The sequence below is a fragment of the Odocoileus virginianus genome, chromosome 8, assembly GCF_023699985.2.
Source record: "Odocoileus virginianus isolate 20LAN1187 ecotype Illinois chromosome 8, Ovbor_1.2, whole genome shotgun sequence".
Classification (NCBI taxonomy): Eukaryota; Metazoa; Chordata; class Mammalia; order Artiodactyla; family Cervidae; genus Odocoileus; species Odocoileus virginianus.
The window spans coordinates 39168836-39194780 of NC_069681.1; the positions used below are offsets into that span (position 1 = coordinate 39168836).

Here is a 25945-nt window from a genome sequence, read left to right on the forward strand (position 1 = left end):
CTTATACTTTAATTTATACAAGCAAATTCAAGTTTTCCCTTCAGGAATTTTTTTCCAAATATTTTTGACCAATAATTGATTGAATTCAAGAACCTATGGATAGGAAGTGTAATTCAAATAGCGCTATCTATTGCCACCCCCACCCCCAACACACACGCATAGTTACTCAAACTTTGTAGCTGTTTGTGATAGAAAATACCTCGAAGTAGTCTTATGACATAGTTCATTTTTTTAGTACTCATTTCAAGAGACATTGGCATTGTTCTTTTGAGGTCAGAGTCAACATCAGTAAACATTGAGAAGCATATCAATTTGTTGGATTGAAAATTCTGAGTCGTTCTGCTTTATGACCCTAGTCCTTCCCCTCAAAGATTTAATATCAGATTGATATGTGGCGCCCTGAGGCAAAGTTTGATTTTCATCTTCTGTTTTTAAAAAAGTTGTATTTACTTATCTGTTTATTTTTGGCCATGCTAGGTCTTCATTGCTGCACGGGCTTTTCTCTAGTTGAGGTTCATGGGCTCCTCATTGTGGGGGCTTCTCTTGTTGCAGAGCATGGACTGAGGTTGTACAGGCTCCGGGGCTGGAGAGCCCAAGCTTAATGGTTGTGGCCCGCCCACCAGGTTGCTTGCTCTGACTTAGTTCCTCCTAGCCATGTGGGATCTTCCCAGATCAGGGAATGTTTCCTGCATTGGCAGGTGGATTCTTTACCAGTCAGCCACCAGGGAATCCCTGATTCTCATTTGCTAACTGAAGGCTTCATGTTCTGTTACCATTTCTTCCCTGCTCCCCCCCTCAGCTTTAGTATAAACATTATTATTATTTGCCGTCAAGAAAATGGGAAAAAATCCAAATATTAGTAATATTGAGCCAGCAATGCTTATTTCACAGTTGTGTTTTCAATCTCATTTTTATAGTGCTTATCATAATTACAAGTAAAGTATTATTTAGGTAATTATGTATTGACTGTCTCTTATCTTGGCCTTGTGCTCTGTGCCCTCCTAGAATATATGGTGTTTCCGTGAAAGCCTCCACTTCCAGGATTGGGCAACTTTAGCTGCTTAGTAAGTATTTGTTGTGTGGATAGAAGAAAGGGGGTTCAGGAATATATTTGAATGTCTTCATGCTGTGATGTCAAACAACAGTGAAACTTTACAGACTTAGAAGTGAATTAGAGATATTTTTTCCTTCATACTTGTTGTCTATATTAAACTGAATTTTTATAGTTTATTTTCAAAAGTTGAGTTTGTAATATATTTTTATATGGTGGACTTTGTTTCTGTTATTTGGTGGAATAAAGAATAAACCTTGTTTCTTTGGAAAGTGCAGTTTATGAAACCAGACTATGGAAGTTTCCAAGTTCTCCTAATGCCAGTCAGTGATGGAGATGAAGCTGTCCAACACTTAATATGTTTGGTGGTGCTTTAAAGACGAATCTTGGCACTTATTTGATGCTTGGTAGTTTTTACCATATAAATTACAGTCCCTTAAGAAGTAAGGAGGAATTCATCATTGTAAAAAAAAAAACAAAACACATTATTAAACTGTTATTAGGCAGGAAGCTGAGATGTCGTGATGTCCCAATTCTGCTGGAAACAGCTTTGAAAGACCTGGGCCAATCACTTAACTTTTCACTGGAGCTTTTTCACTCATCAAGCATTTATTGCTCATTTACTGGTTATCAGTTGTGGTCCTAAACATTGGGTAGAAAAGTCCTGTCTTCTAGGCCTTTAAATAGTTGTTGACAGTGAATTTTTTTTTTTTTTTTTTTTTTTTTTAGATCTAGTACTGATATTCTATTATTCCATATAGAAAAGATTCAGATTCAGAATTTAATATAACTGTAGATTGGAGCTCCATCCATGTATAAACAAAACATTGATGCTTCTATGCACAGCTCTATATGTTATGATAATCACATAAGTGGTTGCCCTTGATTTCATAAAACTTCCAAAAACTGTTTTCCTGGAACTTTAAACAAGCATTGTTTTCAAAATGAAATCACACCATTTGGAATGTGAGGGAATTAGGAAATAAAAGTAAGTGATTCTTTATTTAAGCTGACTAACTTGCTAACTCACAGCAGATTCAACCTGGCTTCTAACCAGACTCTTTGACAATATGGAAATAATTCTTCAGGGACTGCTTGTGTGTATGGTACGCACATCTCTGAAAGTGTGTTAGGGAAAAAAGAGGGAAGCCGGCACTTCCAGTGTTGCCCTTTACAAAATATGTATGCACACCTCTCTTTGGGCTTTTTACAAGTGTGTTACAAATGCTTTGACAGTAGGTGGAAGATAAGCAATGATATAAGTAATGTTATCATGAAATCAACTATGATCTTTGAGTGTTCTTTTCATTCTTGGTAGACAGGATGATTCTGTTAAAAATTTCCCCCTCATTTAGATAGTGTCTCTGACAAAGCTTCAAAGTACACATTGAGTGGAAGTTTATTAAAATACTGTGGTTAAATAGAAAGCCATCATAAAATTAAGTTCTCTGTTCTGGAAGTATTTTCCTTTCATTTTTGCAAGTGCATTTTAATAGATTGTATCACACAGGGAAATGTTTCAACCTCTTGAACACCTGGAAAGTCTATTTTAGACTTGTTATGTGTTTAAGAGTCTTTATCCCTGATGTTACTTCAAATACAGTCATGCTTCTGCCGATGGGAAAGTCCTGCCTCCAGGTCTACTGTTGGAAGAGAACAGGGCTACAGAGTGGCGTGTTGATAACACATCAGTGAAAACCAGAGTGTCTGCTCTGGGTGATTTTCAGCCTCAGTTCCTGGTTTGGGGATGTTTAAGTCAGTAATTAGTTAAGGATTCCTCTCTGAACTTCAAGTGGATATTTCATTGAAGTATTCTTTTGACTCAGTCCCTGATCTTATTCTTTACTCTGTGTGAGGCGTAAAATGAAAATGTATAGAGATTTTCAAGGGTGTGGTAGGAAAAACAGAGCATCCATGTCTTTTGGTTCTACACAAAGATATTTGAACAGTGCGTGTGGATTTGTCCGTAAATATATTTTTGTACATGAATAATTCCACCTATGTAGGTCAGCAGTGCTGCGGGGAGATGTAGTCAAGATCGTGGATTAATTTTTTTTTCATTAGATTCAAATATTTAAAAACAGAATAAGAAGAAATGGTTGCTTTCCTCTCTGTAGTCATTATGTTTAGAATTTTTTTCACTTTTTAGTTTGTCAGACAGATCTGGGCTCATAAAATTTATTTCCTATGATGGAACTATAAATCTATTATTCTTCCTTTTTGGAGAATAAAGTGGCAATAACATCTTAAAATTATATCTCATGCTAATATAAATCTTCACTCTATTTTCCTTTTTACTTAGCATAAAAATGAAAAAATTGTCAAATATGGCTTAATGAGTTTCACCAATGGGTTATACTGTAGACAGAAGTATTTCTTATTGGTGCCAACTTTAAATGTTAGTCTTGACATAATCCTGTAAATAGAAGGAAAACAAACACATAATTGAAAATGATGAGTAATCAGTATTGCTAGAAAATTGTTCTTCCTTGACTTCAAGATTAAATAAATAGTTGTTGACACAAATATCTGTGGTAATAAAATGCAGTGTCTATTTAATCCAGACAGTCAGTGGTTTATCAGATAAGCTGCTTTTTTTTTCTTAAATAAATTGTCAAGTCTTTAGGTGAGTAGATTTCACTCATACATTAGGAATTCTAAAATTTGAATGATGGTGGTTTAATACCCCTTGATATCTAATTTTCTAACCATTCAAATCTCCTTTACTAGTTAATCTCCTATACTAGCCTTCAGGTATATCTTTTGCTTTTTGTTATAACCAAGTTGCTAACTAACCTAAGGTTCGGGTTTGAAATTTTGGGTGACACGGTGAGTACCTTTTAAGGTTTAGATAAACATTGAGTATTCTTTCTTTAAAAAGAATATAGGTCCTCTTTTCTCTCCCCCCTAATTCTTATGTCCATTTTTTATTTGATGTCAGATGAGAGAACTGTGTCATAAGTAGAAAATTTAAAGCCATTAATGGACAGGGAGTTGGAATGTAGGTGGAGATGTTGGAACAGAGCTTTCAGAGAGCTGTGCCAGTCATTTCACTGGCACAACCAGGTTCCTCTGGATTGGACCATAATTGTCTTAAGCAGCATTGACTGTGTGTGTATGTGTGTGTGTGTGTGAGAGAGAGAGAACTTCTTTGAGTTAGATTGTTACACCAGCATAAGATCCATATTATTAGATTTTATTAAAGTGATGTGAAATTTAAGATTTGAAAATCCAGTGAATAAAGTGATCTTGAACATTACCAACACCACAATGAGTCATTTTCTTTTATATTCTAATAGTGGTTTTGACCACTGTAATTTGGGACCCAAGGTGTCGAGTGGTAAAGAGAACAGACTTTGGAATCAACCCATCTGAATGAATGTGAATCGAGCCTGACCACAGACAGACCTTTGTCCAGTGATTTAATCTTTTTTATTATACACTGGGGATGATTGTATAATAATAGTAACAAAGTTTTTTTTTTTTTTTTTTAATATGTGTGAGAATTAAGAGACTATTAAGAATATGTAGCGTATTCATCTCATAGGAATGAACCATAGGACTAAGTCATGCAAGTTTGTGATTTTTCTTTTTGTCTTTTTCTTCACCCTACAAAATCCAAGGGAATATGTTAATTGTGATAAAATGGTGGGAAAGGATGTGTATATCTTCCCAGATACAAGGAAAAATATATAAATGATCAAAATATATAGCATGTTTTTTTTTGTTTGCTTGCTTATTTTGTTTTTGTTTTCATAGGGCCTCATTCCTGAGTTCATTTTAATTTGGTTTCACAGTGGGAGCTGAGTTTTACATATAAATGCCAAACATCTGGATTTTTGTGTTTGTTTGAAAATGATATGGCTGAAGTTTATTACAGAAGTCTGTTGTATAATTAGAAATACAGTTTGAAATTTTATAAAATAAGTTCTATTTAAATTGAACATTGTAATTCTTCCAGGGAATAGCTATAGGAATAGCAGGAACTTTTTTTTTTTTTTTTAAAGAAAATGCAATAACTGGTCAAAATGTATTCACCTTTTTCAAAAAGCATGAAAAATGACAAATTTCACATGTGAAAGTTAAAGTTGACCTAAGGCAGTTTTAGATTGTCAGGCCTTCAAATTTTATTCATGGGATGTTTTTAGAGACATTTCGTGGTTTGTTCACTCCAGTTAATTCCAGGCAGTCTTCTGCATTTCTATCAGATGGACATTCTGATACTTCACAACTTCTTCTTGCACAAAATAATGAAGAAAGTAGCTTGGGATGCAAATGAGAATCGCCTATTAGATCTTTAAAAATGTAGATTACATTTTTAATGCTGAAAGGTAAACATGCAATAGAACAAGCACAACTTTCTTATAAATGGGCTTCCCTTGTGACTGATGCCATTGACCTGGGTTCGATCCCTGGGTTGGGAGATCCTCTGGAGAAGGGAAAGGCTACCCACTCTAGTATTCTGGCCTAGAGAATCCCATGGACTGTATAGTCCATGGTGTCACAAAGAGTTGGACACAACTGAGCAACTTTTACTTTCAGTTCTTATAAATATTTCCCAATTATTGTTAATAAACTAACCACGTAAATGCCACAAATTACTGGCTGGGTGTAGTGGCATTGAAGTAGTTGAAGAAATAGCATAGTTTTGAGTGGAGAGACCTTAGTGAAGACCGTGCACTTATTAACACCTGGATACCAGGTAGCTATGTTAGGCACAGAGCACCTATCTTTCCTGAATCTTGGCATTCAGCCTCAATCACGTCTGAGAGGCTTTGCAGCTCTGAAATTCAACTGTTCTTTCATCCCGCAGAATTTGCTGAGAAATAATTTGATGAAAAAGAAAACCAAAATAGGTTGTAAGAAGTTCAGAGTCTTTGTGATACCACTGTCTAATGTTTCAGAGATCTGTTGCGTGACAGAGTTTTCATCTGTTGGCGGGTATAATCTTGTTCTTTATCATATTGAACATCAGCCTGGAGTATGATAAATTTGAACCATCCCTCTTTGTCTTGTCAGTTCAGGGCAATGTTGTAAATTTATTTGACAATTTAAATTTGTTAAAATACTGTACTTCCATTGTTTCATTTTTAATAGGAACCAAACACAAGAAATCTTTTGCAGTCTCTTCTGCTTCTAGAGCCATGGTTTTCATCACCTTCTTGCCTAATCCTCTAGTTACTGTTCCCATTGGTTTTTATGGGGAAACCATAGAGCTCTGGTGCCTAGAATTGAAAATGAAGAACCAGTTTGACCCAAATCATTAATCATCATACAGTTATATAACGCAGCATTTTAAAAGCATCTTCATATGCCAGCATGCTGGAAATTTCACATGAAGTAACCAGATAATGTATTCTGAAATCTCCGTGAGCATTTTCAAAAGATTCAGCATCCATACCTACATATTATATTTTACACAATAATGGCAGCTCTCTGGTTGAGGTGAAATTATGTTTAGCACAGTGTTTCCTATGAAATGAATATGGACATTATCCGAAGCTGTTTAAAAAATTTGCACAATCTGGACAGTCCACACAAACAGGTATTTCAGTGTGTGAAAAATGGATATGTGTGTCTGAATGTGTGTGTCTGTATGTAATTCTTTGACCTTCATCTTCCTCATTTTGTTTATCTAGCTTTTACATGAGCTTCTTGCTTTGGTCAGTTTTCAAAAGGATTTAGCATTTGAAGATGAATTAGACCCAGCATGGGGATGGGAGATGGATGTTTCATCTTCCAGGAAGATTACTATTTCTGTAAACTAGATTATCATTTTTTTGCCCGTTCTCTTGGCCCTAATTTTTAAGACTTTTACTAGCACCTTGTCATGACTTTTGAGAAGTTATATTTGTGGTACAACATGGTGTTTGTTTGATGCATTGATTTGATTGATGGATTTATTTGATATATTGCTGTATGATTGCTCTGATTGTATTAGGTAACTAATACCTATGACATCACATAATTATCCTCTTGTTAGGAATGAGTAAGATTTAGTCTCAGCAGATTTAATGTTTATAGTACAGATTTGTTGTCTCTCACCACTCTACTGTGTATTAGGTCTCCAGGGCTTATTTATCGACCAATTGCAAATATAGACCTTTAGACATCTCATTTTATGGTCTGGTTTTAAGAATTATAGATTCCACATATAAGAGCCATCACACAGTGTTTGTTTTTCCATGTCTGACTTACCTCACTTAGCATAATTACCTCAAAGTCCATCCATGTTCTTGCAAATGGCACAGTTTTCTTTTTTCCCATGGCTGAATAATATTCCTCTGTGTGAGTGTGTGTGTATTTTTCTATACACACATTCGTGTGTTGGTAGACTCTTCAGCTGTTACTATATCTTAATTATTGTGAACAATGCTGCAGTAGAAACAGGAGTGCACGTATCTCTTCTGTATCCTGTTTCATTTCTGTCTTAATTAAAGTTTTTGTAATTTTATAACTGCTTATAAGTTAAGAATGTGTCAGCTCTGCATATTATTTGCTATTATATGAGAATATGTGGGTCTTGGTATCATTAGTAAGCTCTTCTTTGGCATTTAACCCCCTCCTAGGAGTGAAAACAGCTTCATGTGAGGTTTAAATTATCCTAGGAAATCCAAGGATAAGGAATGATGTGTTTTGATCTGAGAAAAGTGAAACGTTCTATTGGTCTCTTCTCCAGGCACATTCTGATCACTATTTCACAGCATCTGAAGGCGAGATCATTCGGCCTTGGGCCTCCTGGCAGCCTCCAGGTTGTAACGTTGTGGTGAATTAAAGCTCTCTTAGTCCTTTCTGATGGAAATATTAGCAGTTTCGGAATTGAGACTAGTGGATCTATTCAGCTCTGAGAAGACCTGTCAGCAGTGGGCAATGGGACTTTTCATCTGAGGCCTGTGACCCCAAGAGATGAGGATCCCGCAGTGATTTCTCTTCATTATTTAATGCAGTCAAGTTTCAAATGCTGGTTAAGGAACACGGTTAAGGTCTTGGTCTCAAAGGACTTTGATGTCCTGTGGAAGCCTGATTTTCCCCTAATATGTATGAACAGCTTGTGCAGTATAGCTCTTGGAAGATGAATATTTGTTCGTGTAGGTTACAGTAGCAGACATACCCTGAGAGTTATGGGGTGTCAGGCAGAATATGTATTTTGATGGAAAAGAAGGACTAGTATGGGAAAATTAGCCATAGAAATCCATAAATACCAAGCCAGGAATATTCCAGCCGATGTGTCAGCTGGGTTTTATTAGAAATGACAGACAGATACTTTTGCAGATTTTCCTAATAGAGAATTGTTTTTTAAAGTTCAGGAGAATGATTTTAAACCTTTTCTCCCTTCCATAGAAATTTCTCCTTTCCTTAGTTTCTAGAGTTTTCTGTTGAAAGAATGCATGAGGGACCTTTGCTCTATGGACTGTCCCTTAAGAAATGTATGGTCTTCCCAGGTAGCTCAGTGGTAACAGAAAGATCTATTTGACCCAAGAGATGTGGCTTTGATTCCTGGGTTGGGAAGATCCCCAGGGAAGAGGGAACGACAACCCATACCATTATTCTTGCCTGGGAAATCCTATGCGAGGAGCCTGGCGGGCTGCAGTCCATGGGGTCATAGAGTCGGACACCACTTAGTGACTGAACACTAGCATGAATAAATGTATACCGACTTTAGCGGACAGTTCTTTGGCAGTCTTTGGTAGCCCAGATTACTGAGATGGTTTGCTCTTCATATTGTTTACTTGTGCAGCGAGAAAAGGTTCAATTTCTCATCAGGTTTTACTACACCTGCAAATTCTTTGGGCATCTGTAGCCTGTCCTTAGACTAGCTTTGTTGCCTCTCCTTTGAAGCTGTGGAAGATCCGTAGTCTGCCCTTCCTTCTGAAGGAGATCAGAGAATGGCGATACCCACTCCCCACAGTTGAGGGAAGGCAGAGCCTGAGGGTGTGTCCATCCTGAGGGCTGGGCAGAGCACCCTGAGCGGGTGAGAGGACAGTGAACTGGTTTTGATGTCTGTTTTTTAGTGGCTGACTTCACCATGAGGAGAGTCTTTGAAAAGAGCGCCTGAGGCAGGCTGAGGTAGCAGAAGCATTCTGAGTGGCATCAGGAAAGGGGGGGAGTGGGGACAATTGAGGCAACAGAGATTTCAAGTTTGCTGGTGGATTGTAGAACAGATCAGAATGAGTGCTAGAGGCGGGGATGTCAGCATGAAGTTGATAGAGTTTTCCATCTGGGTTGTTGCCAGCTTCACGCCGGGGGATGCTGTGCCAATTGTGGAAGCACATGTTTGTATAGATGTGATTAACCACTCAGAGGCTTGGCACCAAAGTCTTTCCCTTTTAGAACAGCTACCGAGATGAGAAGTTGGCTACGATCTAAGTGGGGAATCACAATTGAATGCAACCTTGGGACTTTAAATATCTTGAAGCTGCTAGGAAGGAACTTAGAATGACAAGCATGATGAAGTCTTCTTTTCTTTGTTGAGTTTACATAATTTCATAATTTCCATAGATCCTGCTTTCCTTGAGATGGAGGCAGACAGGCACCATATACATGTGACTGTTGTTTCTGGGAGCACATGGGCTCATTTAGCATGAGCAACTGAGATGCCCAGGCAGTCCTTTGACTAGCTTTGTTGTCCAGGCAGTGGGGGCGGTGGGGGGTGGGGTTGGGGGTGTGGCATAGGGAGGCAGGAGGCAGGATACCTGGAGCTGGAGGTTATCTCTCTCTGCCTAGCCATTATGTTTTTGTCCCAGGGACAAGTTTCTGTCTGTGTTGCAGCTGTAATGTAAAGAAGGTGCAGCATTCCTCTTCTTTTGAATTTGACCAATGACTGTCCCTGTGTCCCCAAACCCACCTTTCACATCCTCTTTCATCAACCCTTTGGTTGGTCAGTGTCAACCTGGCTCGAATTGCTGTCAGTTCTCATAACTAGATTCAGATAATATCTCATCTCCAGTGCCAATCTGTAAGCATTATACATCTTTTTTTTTTTTAAATCCATCTGTTGTGATAAGGGCTCCATACATATTTCTGAAATCATGCATGGTGTCATCCAAACTTGTGTGTTTTCTGCTGGATACATTAGTAATTGTGGAGGAAGTTATGATCGGATGTGTAGGGCCAAAGATGCTCAGCGTGTGCAAGAAGACCTGAGCAGGTTTCAGGAGGGGTTGCTGTTGGACCACAGGTGGAATGGTCCAGAGAGTGAGTCGGGGTTCCAGAACATAGGACCTGGAAACCAGGGAGGCAAGCCTTCCTGTCCGGAGTGGTGTCACTGTGGGCAGGATGGAGGGAGCAAAACCAGGCCAGAATGGGAAGGCTTTGAACTCTGTCCTGAGATCTGTAGAATCTGCTTGGTGAGAGGACTGATCACACACCTTTCTGTGCTTTCCAAAGGTCTGTCACATTGTGGAACCTCATCGTGGGGTAGGTTGGGAATTTGGGGCGTTTTCTTTTTTTAAATGGTGCTTCCCTGGGGGCTCAGTGGCAAAGACTCCACCTGCCAGCACAAGATACCTGGGTTCGATCCCTGGTTTGGACAGATCTGAAGGAGGAAATGGCAACCCACTCTAGTATTCTTGCCTGAATGTTCAACGGACAGAGGAGCATGGTGGGCTATAGTCCATGGGTCACAAAGAGTCGAACATAACTGAGCACGCACGCTTGTACACACACAGTTCTTTTTTTAAAACTTTCCCAACTCTCTGACTCCTAATTCACACTTAACCACATGGTTTGTGGTCATTTGATTCTTTGTTTTTAATTTAGTTTTATCAGGCATAACCATGGAAAATTCTGTATTCTCACTGTTTATTATTGTTCAGAGGGCCTCAGAAATAAGGAAAAAACCAATGTATTTTAGCATCCTTTTAACACAGAAAATTATTGTATAATGGGTAATTTGTAAAATCTGTGTGCAAACTTCATTTCAAACTCAAGCGAGATTACTGTATTGCCTGGATTTTTGTCGTTCTAAGTAATGACTGTTATTTTATACCCATCCACTACAAGTTATTAAAAAATTGAATTTTGGTCCCATCTTTTTTCTGGGCTAGTACTGAAGTTCCTTCTTTTCTAGCTAAAGAACATCAGAAACTCTCTCCTTTCCCCATGACATACAGACTTCAGCTTTCTGCAACTTTTGTTCGTGTCAGAGGGGGGTTTATCCTATGGAAAGAATAGGACATTTTTCCATAAAAATAAAAATGCTGTTCAGTGGGGGTTTCTTCTCTGCTACCCACAACCCTCTTCCCTAGAAAAAAAAGGAAACTTTGGTGCTTAATCAGGGTTCCAGATGTTTGTATGTATTTATTTATTTTGATATTTATAGTGTTTGCTGTCAAGCCATTTGCCTCCCTGGGTGCATTCCAGAAATTTTAAAAACATACATGGCAAAGCCACAAAGATCAAAGACCTGTGTCTTAGGAACTCTTTGCAGCACTTTAGGCCTGTCTCTAAGATTTCTGTGAAAGGAGTTGCAGAAGAGCTCTTACTGTCCAGCTCACATTTTGAGGAATGTTCTGGGTAGGGACCAAGCACCTGGTGAAGAATCCATCCAGGGTGGGGTTCTTCCTCTCTGCTCAGTGAGGGGCCTGTGCTTGAAACCTTCCTGCAGCACACAGCCTGCCATCTGCTCATTAGGACACCTCCCGCCTCTTCTATTTTCACATTTTATCATTGGTTTTTCTGTTATTTCTTCCTTTAAAACATAGGGAATAACTGTTTCTCCACCCTCCTGTAAAAGGATGGGTTTCATTTTCTGTATTAGTTTTGAAACACGTAACATCTTCCATCTCAGTTACTCAGTTAATAACCATTACTGCCTTCGTGACTAATACCTCTGAGAGAGAAGATGCCTTTGGGACTTGAGACCGGATAGAGAATCAGACAAGCTTCCCAGGTGGTGCAAGTGGTAAAGAACCCACCTGCCAATGCAGGAGACGTAAGGCATGGATTCATTCCCTGGGTCAGGAAGATCCCCTGGAGGAGGTTATGGCAACCCACTCCAGTATTCTTGCCTGGAAAATCCCATGGACGGAGGAGCCTGGTGGGCTACAGTCCATGGGGTCGCAAAGAGTTGGACATGACTAAAGAGACTGACCACAGGACAGGGAAATTGCAGAGGTAGGAGTCGTAGAACTTTTCTTGTGCTCTGAGTAACAAAGTCTCAGACACTGAAGGCCTTCTTTGAAGTTCTTTTCTGAATGTTTTAAAGGACCATGGATTTAGCTTATGGGGTTATTGATCAATAAATATTTTCTTGCTTAGGCCTCCTTACTGCTGATCTCTTCCGGGTGGTAGTTGAGGTGGAAAGATAGTGGGAGGATGAGGCAGGCAGTCCTGTGACACGACAGCCTTGAAAAGAAACCTCTCGTACCTTCATACCTACTCTGAAGATGCAGCCATCACTACGGAGCAAACCAGGCAAGGTGTAAACTGGACTTGAAATTCAAACTCTGGCTTTTACCCATTAGCAATCTGTGGTGATTGCCTCACTAACCCGGGAAGCTTCTGGCAATAGCAGCACCTTACTTGCCAAGCAGATAAGGTGCTGGCGGGTTGGGCCTCACACCTCTTGCTCTTGGGCACTCCATGTGCCGTGCCTCCTTACCTTTTCAGGTGTTTGACTCTGCCCTTCCTCTTTCTCTCCAGCATGTCCACCTCCCTTAGGTGAGAGTTGCAAGAAATTGCCTTCGAACGTAGTAAGTTTAGCACAAATTGCATAGAATTCTACATCTTCTCCAGGTTGGCCTATTTGGAGAGGAACCTTTTGCCTTCACTTAGAGGCTGGATCTCCTCTTAGAAATCCAGCCTTGTCAACAGTGACTTCAAGAATATAATTTGGCCAGTTTCGCCACACTGCCAGTTCATGCTGAATATGCCCCCAGTAACCGGCTGTCTGCTCAATCCAGTTACCCAGCCTTTTTGGTCTGTTTTCAATTTGAGACCTTTCCTGATAATAAAAGAAAGCCTTGTTGTTGTTGTTTAGTCACTTCAGTCTTGTCCGACTCTTTGAGACCCCAAGGACTGTAGCCCACCAGGCTCCTATGGTTCTCCAAGCAAGAACACTGGAGCGGGTTGCCATTTCCTTCTCCAGGGAATCTTCCCAATCCAGGGATTGAACCCACATCTGCTGCATTGGCAGGTGGACTCTTCACCTCCAGAGGAGCCTTAATAATAAACACCTTCAGTTTAGTTCAGTTCATTTCAGTCGCTCTTGCTGTCCCTTAAATATTTATAAAATCACTAGTTCACTTTTTCTATTTAATGAGCTTCACATTAAATTGTGTCTGAAAAGTCAAAAATTTCCAACATTTTATAAAATCCTTTGTTTCAGTTTTGCTCAATGTATTTTAAAGCCCATGTTGAAATTTAGCTATTGATGCTTTCAGAACTGGTGGTTTTGTTTTTCAACAGAATTTTTATATTTTATATATGTGAGACCAGTAATGCTGTTTACTATTAGATCTCCACAATTGCACACTGTAGGTATGGGTAGTTTTATGCTTAATGACCAAAAAGCTAAATTATTTAACTATCAATATATTTTCTCTTTCTAATTGAATGCTAGCAACATCTTGATTTTTTTCAATAAGAGTTATGGGTATTATTAGAAGTTTATCTTAGAATGAGTTTGGAAGTTTACCTTCCTCTGCAATTTTCTGCAAGAGTTTGAGTGGGATAGGTGTTAGTTCTCTAGATTTTTGGTAGAATTCAGTTGTGAAGCCGTCTGGTCGTGGGCTTTTGTTTGTTGGAAAATTTCTGATTACAATTTCAATTTCCATGCTTGTTATGGGTCTGTTAAGATTTTCTATTTCTTCTGGTTCACTTTGGGAAAGTTGTACTTTTCTAAGAATTTGTCCATTTCTTCCAAGTTGTCCATTTCATTTACATATAGTTGCTGATAATAGTCTCTTATGATCCTTTGTATTTCTGTGTTGTCTGTTGTGATCTCCATTTTCATTTCTAATTTTGTTGATTTGATTTTTCTCCCTTTTTGTTTCTTGATGAGTCTGGTTAATGGTTTGTCAATTTAATTTATCTTCTCAAAGAACCAGCTTTCGGCTTTGTTGATTTTTTGCTGTGGTCTCTTCTGTTTCTTTTGCATTTATTTCTGCCCTAATTTTTTAAGATTTCTTTCCTTCTACTCACCCTGGGGTTCATAATTTCTTCCTTTTCTAGTTGCTTTAGGTGTAGAGTTAGGTTATTTATTTGGCTTTTTCTTGTTTCTTGAGGTAAGCCTGTATTGCTATGAACAGACATTTCTCCAAAGAAGACATAGAGATGGCTAACAAACACATGAAAAGATGCTCAACATCACTCATTATCAGAGAAATGCAAATCAAAACACAATGAGGTACCACTTCACGCCAGTCAGAATGGCTGCTATCCAAAAGTCTACAAGTGATAAATGCTGGAGAAGGTGTGGAGAAAAGGGAACCCTCTTACACTGTTGGTGGGAATGCAAACTAGTACAGCCACAATGGAGAACAGTGTGGAGATTCCTTACAAAATTGGAAATAGAACTGCCATATGACCCAGAAATCCCCATGCTGGGCGTACACACTGAGGAAACCAGAATTGAAAGAGACATGTGTACCCCAATGTTTATTGCGTCACTGTTTATAATAGCCAGGACATGGAAGCAATCTAGATTTCCATCAGCAGATGAATGGATAAGAAAGCCGTGGTACATATACACAATGGAGTATTACTCGGCCATTAAAAAGAATATATTTGAATCAGTTCTCATGAGGTGGATAAAACTGGAGCCTATTATACAGAATGAAGTAAGCCAGAAAGAAAAACACCAATATAGTATACTAACACATATATGGAATTTATAAAGTTGGTAACGATAACCCTTTATGCGAGACAGCAAAAGAGACACAGATGTATAGAACAGTCTTTTGGATCTGTGGGAGAGGGCAAGGGCAGGATGATATGGGAGAATGGCATTGAAACATGTAAATTATCATATGTGAAATGAATCGCCAGTCCAGGTTCGATGCACGAGACACGGTGCTCAGGGCAGGTGCACTAGGATGACCCAGAGGGATGGGATTGGGAGGTATTCATGGGGTACACAAGTCCACCCATGGAGGATTCAAGTCAGTGTATGGCAAAACCAATACAATATTGTATAGTAACATAATAATTAATTGGAAAAAAGAAGTTTATCTTATCCTGAATGATAAGAGTTCAGGGGAGAAACTTGAGTTTGTGAAATTCTAATCCTTGCTCCTCATTTAATTCTCTTTGGTTCTGACATCATTGTTTGCTTTTACTTTGTCTAAGGGTCTGAATTAAATGTCACATGAGCAAAATAAAAACCTTTTAAAATGGCGTCATGTTTAGAACGGTGTCCACTAAGTCATCAGTGCTAAGTTCTACTGAGGCTTATTCAGAGGTTTTCAGTTTTTGCATAAGGGAAAAGACAATTCTGTATGTGTGTGTGGCATCCAGAGTTTAGACACAAGCAGACCTGTATTCTAAAAGAGAGACCCAACATCCTAGGAGTCTTCCCTGTGTGGCATTCTCTTCTGCATTTGTAGCTTCCTTTTTGGTCCCTTCCTTCAACTCCCCCGAAACATTTTTTTTGAGGGTCCTTTATTACTGCCCACCAAGCTTCAAGGCTCCTTTCCATGATTTAAATGGATTCCAGGTCATCCATCCTTTAATACAAGTTCTTAGATGCTTGCTTCTAGCATATTCTGTGGAATTTTTTTCTTCTTTAAACTCAAGGTTTCCCATCCTCACCTCCCTTGATCTAATGATACATCTTTTGTTTTTCTTGTTGTTCAGTTTATAAGTCACCTCTGGCTCTTCGCTACACTGTGGACTGTAGCTCGCCAGGCTCCTCTGTCCTCTACCATCTCCCAGAGTTTGCTCAAATTCTTGTTCATTCAGTCAGTGATGCTATTAACCATCTCATCCTCTGCTGCCCCCTTCTCCTTTTGCTTCAGTTTTTCCCAGCTTCAGGCAATTTTCCACTAAGCTGGCTCTTCACATCAGGTGACCAGAGTATTGGAGCTTCCGTGATAGTCATTCTGGGGAATATTCAGGATTCATTTCCTTTAGGATTGTCTGGTTTGATCTACTTGCAGTCCAAGGATATATCTACCTTTGCTTTTAATTCCCGGAGAAACATGACCTGGAAGGACAGGGAATGTACACACTCACTGTCATCTTCCATTTAGATCCCCTTTAGATTTATTTTGGTGTTTTCCCCCTTAGCCTTCTGTTCTCAGGTTTTATAACCTCCTTTACTTTTTGAGTAAATCGTAGGAGGTGGATTGGGATATCATGCCTCTGTGGCAGCAAGCCTGTGTCTCCTGCCCCAAACAGTTGGACAACAGGTCCCTGTTAAGAGGGTGCCCTGGTGGATCAAGTGCAAGTTTCTTTGTCACTAGTCTCCTCTTTTTAATCCAACACTTGAAAATTAGATCAAATGCAAACCACATTTAGATTTATTTATAGTTTCGTTGGGGCTTCCCTCATGGCTCAGAAGGTAAAAACCTATCTGCAGTGCAGGGTTCAATCCCTGGGTTGGGAAGATTCTCTGGAGAAGGGAATGGCTGTGCACTCCGGTATTCTTGTCTGGAGAATCCCATGGACAGAGGAGCCTGGTGGGCTATAGTCCACGGGATCGCAAAAGAGTCAGACATGATTGAGCGACTAACACTGGCACTTTTAACAGTTTCTTTAAAAACCCCTTTTGACAGACTTGGTGTTAAGAAAGTCTCTTTAAGTAGTAAATTAATTTAGGTGACAAGCACCCCACCTGAATGTTGTTATATGCTGACAGTTTAGATGAATGGATATTATAATCTCAGCACATTTCTGCCCTATGATAGTGTGTCTGTTTACAAGAGTCTACAAATGTGGTAATATTTCATCAGTTTGGGGCATAGAATTATAAGAAGAAAAATGGCATAGTTTCTTATTTGTATGTATAGGATGCCGATACGAAGCTGAAAATGCTGGCTGGCAGGTTACATGGCTAAATACACATAAAGAAAGATAAGAAGCCTGCAGACTTTTATTCTAGGCACAGAGGGGATGACAGGGTCCAGACCAGTAACTGTCAGCTGTGTTGGAGGGATATTCTCCATGGCGACCAAATATTTTTTAACCTTCAACTCACCATTTCCTTGAGGAATGTAGCATATTTTTAATAACTTTATTGATTTGATGATTGGGTTACCATGTACTTTATTTAGTGCTGGAACATTTCTCTCCTGTCAGCACTTTAATACGAATAAATCTACTTTTTGGCACCACTTTGATAGGCAGTAAAATTGCTTATATTTGCAGGAAAATTTGTTTTCCTATGGTATGGTATGGTGTGTTTATATGCAGACATATTGTGACCTTTCCCCCTCACACCTCTATTACAAAATCATTATCTGTCGTAGTTTGCATTAGAAATAAACACATGCAGGGCTGTTATTGTTGTGTCCTGTTAAAGCAATATAAATAAAAATGTGAGTTTTATATCTGAGGGATCACAAAAATAGATTTAGTAATTTAATTATGTCAAATTTTAATGCTTTAATCACTTATTTTTTGCTAATGTGTTATAACTTTGCAGTTGTGGACTCAGTTATGTATTTTTTGAAATAATAAGCATGCAGTATATCCTTCATTCACTGTAATGGTGTCCAAGTGAATTTGGTATTTTATATGCAATGAGACTCAGTAAAAGTGCATCTTTATTTTGTGTATATCCTTCAATTTTTGAGCAGAATTAGAATACATTCTGCTAATAAGTTTTACATGAAATTTCTAAAGTTTCTTATGAAAAACAATGTCACATATATTTATCTTTGGTCAGTTATCATAAATTCAGTCTGAGGGTTCAGATAATATATATATGTGTGTGTATATATATATATAAAATCTTTCAAAATAGTTTTTATGAGACTTTACTTCTGCTTCTAATAAAACTATCTAGTACATATTTTGTTATTAAATAAAAATATAATTAATTTTATTCATTCAGTTTCAAAAAAATTTAAAAATTATTTATTTATTTTTGTTTGCACTGGGTCTTTGTTGCTGCACATGGGCTTTCTCTAGTTGCGATACGCAGGCTTGCCATTGAGGTGTCTTCTCTTGTGGTGCACGATCTCTAGGGTATGTGACCTCAGTAATTGTGGTGATTGGGCTTTGTTGTTGCATAGCATGTGGGATCTTCCCGGACCTGGGATTGAAGCCATGTCCCCTGCATTGACAGGCAGATGCTTAACCACTGGACCACCAGGGAAGTCCCACTTATTTTTAAAGTGTGATAAAACAGTTAATAAAGCCGGCTTAAGAACCCCTCTCTAAGGAGGCAAGTAGAATTTTACAGCACTATAAAAGCCCTTTTCACCCCAGTCTGAATTAATTATGAAGGGCAGAAATTATGCATTTAATAAATAGCTGCGTTACTGAAACTATGGAATGCTTATAGTGCTAGTGTAGGCAAAAGCCCCAGCAAACATGGAGCAATATTCATTTCTTTAATATTTTCTGCATGGGAAGACAGGAACTTGCAGAAAGGCAGTAGAGTCCACCTAAGAAACCCAGGGAAAAGTTGACCTTAAAATGACTCTCTGAGTTTAATGAGTGGCTGTGTTCTGAAGGGACAAGTAATTTAAAGGAAGCAAATTGATAAGGTAGGTGCAGGAAACCGCAAATGTTTTTCCTGGACAGACAGTTATGTGGATCCAGGGTTTTTTGTTTGTTTTTATGGTGGGCAGTGTGCTGCCAAGGGAGAAAGAAAAATCATAGCTTGCTTTTGCCTGCTGGAAGGTAGGGTCTCTTAGTCCTTCCGTCGCTTAGAGGGAACAAACATTTTCAGAAGGTAGTCAGCTGTCCAGCTCTTTTCCATTGAGAAGAAGGGAATTGCCTTGCCTTGGTACTGAGCACAGAACCCAAGGAGGACTCACAGATGCCCTGCTGCCCAGGAGCAGCCCAGCGTATCCGGAATCATGCAAGTTGAGCTGCCTGCTAAGTGAGGAAGGAAAGAATATCATGCACAGGCATTTGATGTCTTTTTATAGGAGAACAAAAGAGTTTCGATTCTTTCACTTGGAGTTCAGCCTGGCCATTGTGTGGCAGAGGAGGCTTAATGAATCATTGTTTAACTAAGATCCTGCCAAGTATTTGACCATTAAATAGCCTGCATGTGTATAGAGTTCTTCTCTGACAGACTCATTTGACTGTGATTAATTGGCATTGAATTGGTATTTAATTACCTCCCCAGAAATCTAAGAACAGTTTGTGTTCTGATTAAGTTATTTGATGTATAAACCTGCCTGGCGCTGGGGAAGTCTGCTCTATCCTTGCTGTGTACCTGTTTCAGTGCTGATGGGCAAACCTCTGGTTGCATAAAGCCAAGGTTTGAGCAAAGTATCAAAGCTCAAAGCTTAATAGATACAAAGCTCAAAGTATCAAAATGCAATATGGATTGGGATTTCAGTTTTTCTTTTAATGTGCAAAAGTTTTAGGAATCAAAATACAGCCTGTAAAGGTTTTCTTTTATGTTGAAGTTCTTTTTAAGATATTCATCGGGCTGTGTTAAACGTTTTATGCAGATGTACCGGCTTCCTTGCTGCATAATGTGTTGCTGTGTACCTACGTGAGATGTCCAAGGGGAGATCCCACCCGCTGGACACACCAACGATGAAAGGACTCTTTGCGACCCCATGGACTGCAGCCTTCCAGGCTCCTTTGTCCATGGGGATTCTCCAGGCTAGAATGCTGGAGTGGGATGCCATGCTCTCCTCCATGGATCGAACCCAGGTCTCCCTTGTTTCAAGCAGATTCTTTACCATCTGAGCTACCAGGGAAGCTTCAAGAGGCACTAGGGGTCGATTCTGGTTCAGGTGTTACTGTCCTTAGAGAATAGATGACAGCGGAACTAGCGGGAATGACATTTCTGGCGAATTAGAGTTCCAAATATAAGGGGGGCAGGTGCAAGCCAGGTCACAGGAATGAAGAGGGTATTAAAAAATAGTTATATCCTGGAAACCAGCGCCTTAGATGATTTTTGTTTTTTAAAGACATTACAGGGATTAGCTAAGTCAAGGTGAATGAGGATGGAGGGAAAGATACTGGTTTTAGAAAGTAGATGATGTGTGTGAAGAGGGTGGCAGATGGACTGGAAGAAGGGCTTGTGGGATATTTGAATAGCCCACAATTTAATGTGAGGAATGCTTGACCAAGAGGGAATGTGTCTCCTATGCTCCCTCCCATCTCCTTCTCTTTTTTGGCCTCTAAACAACTTGTAGAATCTTAGTTCCCTGAGGAAGGATTGAACCTGTGCCCTTGGCTGTGAAAGCCTAGAGTTCTAACAGTAGACCGCCAGAGAATTCCCATCTAAAAACTTTTTAAACTACCAGTACACTATGTAGAATTATAACACTTTGAGCAGTGTTTCCACTTCTTACTGCTTTTATCTAATTTTTAAAGGAAGGTATACAGTAGTGAAAATGATTTTTCCCGTCCCCTTCTTTTTTAAAAAGAAAATTGAAATGCAGTCAATTTACGATGTTGTATTAGTTTTAGGTGGACAGCAAAGTGATTCAGTTTTTCATATGTACATATATCCATTGTTTTCCAGATTCTTTTCCATTACAGGTTATTACAGGATATCGAATGTAGTTCCCTCTGCTATACAGTAATTCTTTGTTGTTTATTTTCTATATAGTATGTATATGTTAATCCCAAACTCCTAGTCTATCCCTTTTCGCCCTTCCCTATGGTAACCATAAGGTTATTTTCTATGTCTGTGGGTTTACTTCTTTTTTTTATAAATAAGTTTATTTGTATAATTTTTTAACTTCCCTTGTTTTTAATGGTATTCTCCATTTGTGTGTTTCATTTTACTCCCCAGCAAAGGCCCATGCTCTCACACTTAATACAACCCAACCACATTTGTGTAACAACTGTTGGCGGTTCCCAGAAATTAAAATGATGCGCTGGAGATGAACTGAGATCAGATTTGGGTGTTGGTTGATCCCACTCCAGCTCACCTTCAGTCACTTTACATGTGGTGGGTTGTGGGAGGAACCATTGTCTTCAAGTTTAGTCACGTTCTCACACCAAATGTTTAGCTGTCCCATTTCTGAGCATTACAAGTTTTTGTACGCGTATTAGAGAGGGAAGGGTTGATTTTGCATTCCGATTGGCAACTTCCTGATACTTGCCTTTGCAGAAGTGGGATGTCCCTGCTTAGATGACTTTATTAACAGATCGTTTGACCTCTGTTTCTGTGGGTACACGTTTCCCAGGCAAGACTGCTCCGTGTTTTAACTCCACAGATCTCATTCTTCGGAAAGTATGAGATGAAGACTGCATTTTGTCCTGAAACATGGTCAAGGTGTAGTATGCCGGGAAAAAAGACCTTGGAGGCAAAGTGGTGTGTTTCTGTGATTGGAGGAGTCCTGTGATGTATGGTGTCCCGTGCCCTCAGAATGACATTTCTTAATTGCCTACACCCGCCTGTGGCCACCCCACTTCCTGTGGTTCATGGTGTATGTATGTATGTATGTATGTATGTATGTGAAAGTTGCTCAGTCGTGTCCGAATCTGCTACCACATGGACTATAGCCCGCCAAGCTCCTCTATCTGTTGGTTTTTCCAGGGAAGAATACTAGAGTGGGTTGTCATTTCCTTTCCTCCCAAGGGGATCTTCCCGACCCAGGGATCAAACCCGGGTCTCCTGCATTGCAAGCAAACTCTATACCATCTAAGCCACCAGGGAAACCCGGTTCGTGGTTTAAGAATCCCCAGAAATCATGAAAGCTGTAGGCATTTTCCAGTGAGTTTGCTCCATTGTTTTTATCAGACTCCCAGTGTTTCAGAGCCATCGTCTTTTTACTGCTTGTTACTGTCCGCTAGTCTGTCCAGTCCTGACCTTCCATGAGCCATGAGCCAGACTCCTCACATGGCATGTGCACAAGATCCGGCTGTAAAGGAGCTAGCCTGATTTAGCTTCCTGACCTCTTTCTCCCCTGTGCTTAGGCGATGTAAAAAAATATTTTACATCTACTCACTGTAGAAAAACATTTCTGGCGACTACAACAGGTGGTTTCCTGGGGCAATATGTGAGGTGTGTCCACTCCTTCAAGGTCAGTCCCCTGCCATAGTTAACCATTAGGCGGTGGGACTTGCCCTATGTCACAGGATAGCATGAGGCTTGGAGGGGGTTCTCAAGCCCTGAATTTCTTAACCAGTTATGCTTTTCTTAGACTGTCATTCATTCTTTCACATGTTTATTCACTTCTTAATCCATTCATTGAGTCTTCAGTAACTTGTAGAATTTAATTTAGAGGTGGAGATATTAACCATTAATTATGGTTAGCCAGGAGAGAATTCCGAGGAACTCGTCTGTTTTAATGTTTAAAGTATTCAGCAGCCGTGGAGCGCATATTAGCCAGTCAGAAGGGGCTGGGCTGTCAGAGGCCAGTTTGGCCTTCACTATTCATACTAGCTTAACACCAGCCCTGCCTGTAATTTTATTGACTCATTCTTTTTTTTTTTTTTTTGCTTACAATGTTGTGTTCATTTCCACTATATATCAACGTAAATCAGCCATAGGTTCATTTTTATTAGTAGATACTTAATAGAATTTTTAGATGTGTCTGCTAAAATAGCTGTATCTCGTAGATGTGATGACATGAATTTTCTCAATCTCTGTAATCCTGGATGCAAGTCTTGACCTGTTTTATAGCCGAATGTCAGTGAGTTAATTTCCTCCTGCCTCTAACCCTAAACTGCCTCTTCTGTAAAATGGGGACAACATCGCTGTCAAGAGTTTTGATCAGATGATTCATCCGTGGTTTCTGGCACTTCTCAGTGCTCATGTGGTGGTGGTTGGTGTTCTAGAAACCAAACAGGGGTGACCACAAGGCACGACTTCAAGGAAAAAATGCCGCCCAAGCTCTGCTGTGTACCACAGGCACGCTGATGAGTCTGTGCAGGGTTTGTCTGTGAGAACAGTGGCCGAGACAGAATTGGTCCTCAGCCGCCTCCTGGGAGCGCTCAGACTGTCACTCGCCTGGGTCACTTGTGTAAGTTGGTCCTTCATCCTCTCTGCACCCAGCATTCTCGGGCCGTCCTTCTAACAACCATGAGAGACTTCCTTCCCACAAAAGAGAAGTCGGGCCTCTTTCTGACTGAAGGGAATTTTTCAGCGAAGGCCCCCTAACGCTGGGCTTGCCCTCCACTCCTGTTCACACTCAGCTCTCTCCTATCTCGGCACTCCTGAGGGCGTGCCCTTTCCATCAAAGAGGCAAATATTTGCCCTGCTTTTGCCCTTTCTCACCCTTCAGTCCACACACATGTCATTCGTCCCACCTGGACAAACTCCACTCGCCATCATTCCATCCTCTTCCCAAGCGCTCAGGCTGTTTCCTCCGTGAAGAGTTGTTAGCCTAAGCCTGCAGTTCACCTGCTCTGCTGTCGCCCGCCGCAGCTGTGACTGCGTCATCGCCGCCTGTCATCGCTTGCTCCCGCTGTCCCACGTCCCTGTGACTGCTGAGTTCCCTCCTGTGTGTCCCCCGAGCCTGCACAGCGTCAGATGACAGAGTGCCCCCACAGACACCGAACAAAAAGGCTGGGTCAAGTTTTTCAATCCAAATAGCAAACTCTTGTTTACAGATTCTGCCTACGTTAAAAACTTGTGTTTTTCCAATGAAGAAGTCATAAAATTTAAACTATGTCTTTAACTTTTTTTTTTGGGTGGGGATGTGTATATTCCTGGGTTTGGCATTGCTACTTTGAAAAGTTTAAAAATGACTCGGTGGGCCACAAAACGGGTAAGAATGTGTGGGAAAATTGCCCATCTGATGTTAATGGTCCTAAAGCAGAACTGATGGAGAGCCCAGTGTGGCCTGGGAAAGTGTAGGAAGGGCCGCTTGGAGGAAATGCAGACCCTCTAGCTCCCCCAGCACTCCTGAATCGGAGTCTGCATTTTACCAAGCGGGCTGTCCTGCAGCACCTGGCGGACTTTGCCAGGTGACATGGTGTTTCACTTTGGTGGTTGGGCACCTGTTAACTCACCCGGCGTTGTGACTTAATTCTTCCACCAGCATGAGCCCATTTAATTCTGATACTCTTCTAAAGCAGGCATTCATAGAAGCTCAGAAAAGTTGTTACTGGGGCCTACAGAGGTATCATGAAAAGACAGTTTCTGGGTCTGTATTTCCTAAGGGTGAGATAGGAAAGTTGAGGCCCCAGTCTGTGAAGGTCTGGCCTGGCCAAGCGCAGTAGCCTCCAGCTCCTGGTGTGGGCACACCTGCGCTTCCGGTGAGCCAGGCACCTTGAGGAGGACAGCGGAGCAGGCTGATCCCGGCAGTGGAAACCCGGCCCCGGCTCATTCACCGTCCAGCTGTGGCTGGTGTGAAGGGCCTCGGGAGAAAGTCACCTGTGACCCAGGTCAGGAAGCGCAGATGAGGTAGCCCTCATCTTACCTACAGGCTGGCTTCCTGGAGTCCTTATTACAAAAGAAATTCAGGGGCATAGAGAAACTCACTTCTTCTCTCAAGCTACTATCACAGAATAAGCTCTGCGTGTGTGCGCGCATGCATACCTCTGTGCATTGTGTGTGAGTGCGCAAGTGCATATATGTGTGTGCATGCATCCCTCTGTGTATTACTTCAATTTCTTTGACTGTAATCATTAAAAAGACCAAAAATTAGTTCTCATCCTCCAATCCTGCAGCCTTTAGGATATCCTGTTTGGGTGGATTCTGAGAAGGGAAATAGAAGTAATGATAAGAAGTGAATTAGTCACCAAGTAATATTTCTGTTTTCTGCCTCCATCCCTCTGGTCTTCTTGGATGCTATAGCATGAGCTGTGTGTTTGTCACATCTGGTATACCTCTGAAAGTAACAGCTTATCACCCCAGTAGTAAATGCTCAGCTTGAAATTGAAAGAACCCAAATTTCCCAAAATGTGAGGTGCTTTTTGCACCATCCTGGAGGCTAAAAAATTGAGGACAGGTTGTAATTACTTTAAAAAAAAACCATAGTATCACTTAGCAAAATTAATTCTGATAGCATAGTTAGTGTAACAATTAGGATTATTAGTTTATGTATTTTGTAATTTACCAAGCTAGCACTTGATTCCTTAAATAGTATGAAGAGAAAAGGGGGAAATACTCTGCAATCCTTCAGCTCTTCCTGATATTCTCTTTTGGTAATATCGTATTTTTTTCTTCATCACGGACACTTCCTTATTTCATGTGAATCCCTAATCGATTAAATACATATGCATTTAAAATGCTATTTTGATTTGTCCATGAATTGTTTCTCTTAAAGGGCTATCCTGGGGAAATAAGTAATTTCTTGTGTCCTGTTCTTGCAGGAAGAATTTTAAATCGTTTCTCCAAAGACATTGGGCATATGGATGACTTGCTGCCCCTGACATTTCTTGATTTCATCCAGGTAATGTTGAACAGTCCTGTTAGAGTTCTCCCAGGAAAGAGCAGGGTACCTTTTTCTCAAGGCGTTTTTTCAGAGGCTGAGGGTGGGTATTTTAGCTTGGTGATGTGTCCTGTTATCTTAAATAAATGCCATGTTTGTGAGAGAAAGGTGCGGCTGTGACTGGGAGACTAAGTCAGTTAACATGAGTAACACCTGGGGCAGGAGTGGCTGGCTACACAGTCACGTCAAGGTTGGTCTGAAGCAGCGACATGCAGGGTAAGTGGTTCTTCCTCTGCCTTCCAGGTGTCTGGCGTGGATTCCCTTTACTGTGTGTGCATTTCATAATATAGAAATAATCATCTCTCATGGAAAGATAGCCTAGATTAACTAAATTATGCATTGTATTACCACAAAGGACAAATATTTACTGCACTTTTTTTTTCTTTGTATAAAGCCAGGTGTGGTTACTTACAAAGAAAAGATT

General features: G+C 40.2%; 1 protein-coding gene across 3 annotated transcripts in view; it reads left to right on the forward strand.

Moving 5' to 3' along the window:
* The window catches only part of ABCC4 (ATP binding cassette subfamily C member 4 (PEL blood group)), a 187061-nt gene that overhangs the window by 109672 nt on the left and 51444 nt on the right, over window positions 1-25945 (forward strand). For all 3 annotated transcript variants that reach the window (XM_070471514.1, XM_070471515.1, XM_070471516.1), the window contains one exon: window positions 25403-25482. In XM_070471514.1, coding sequence (XP_070327615.1) covers window positions 25403-25482 — 80 coding nt within the window. The remainder of the gene's footprint in view (window positions 1-25402; window positions 25483-25945) is intronic.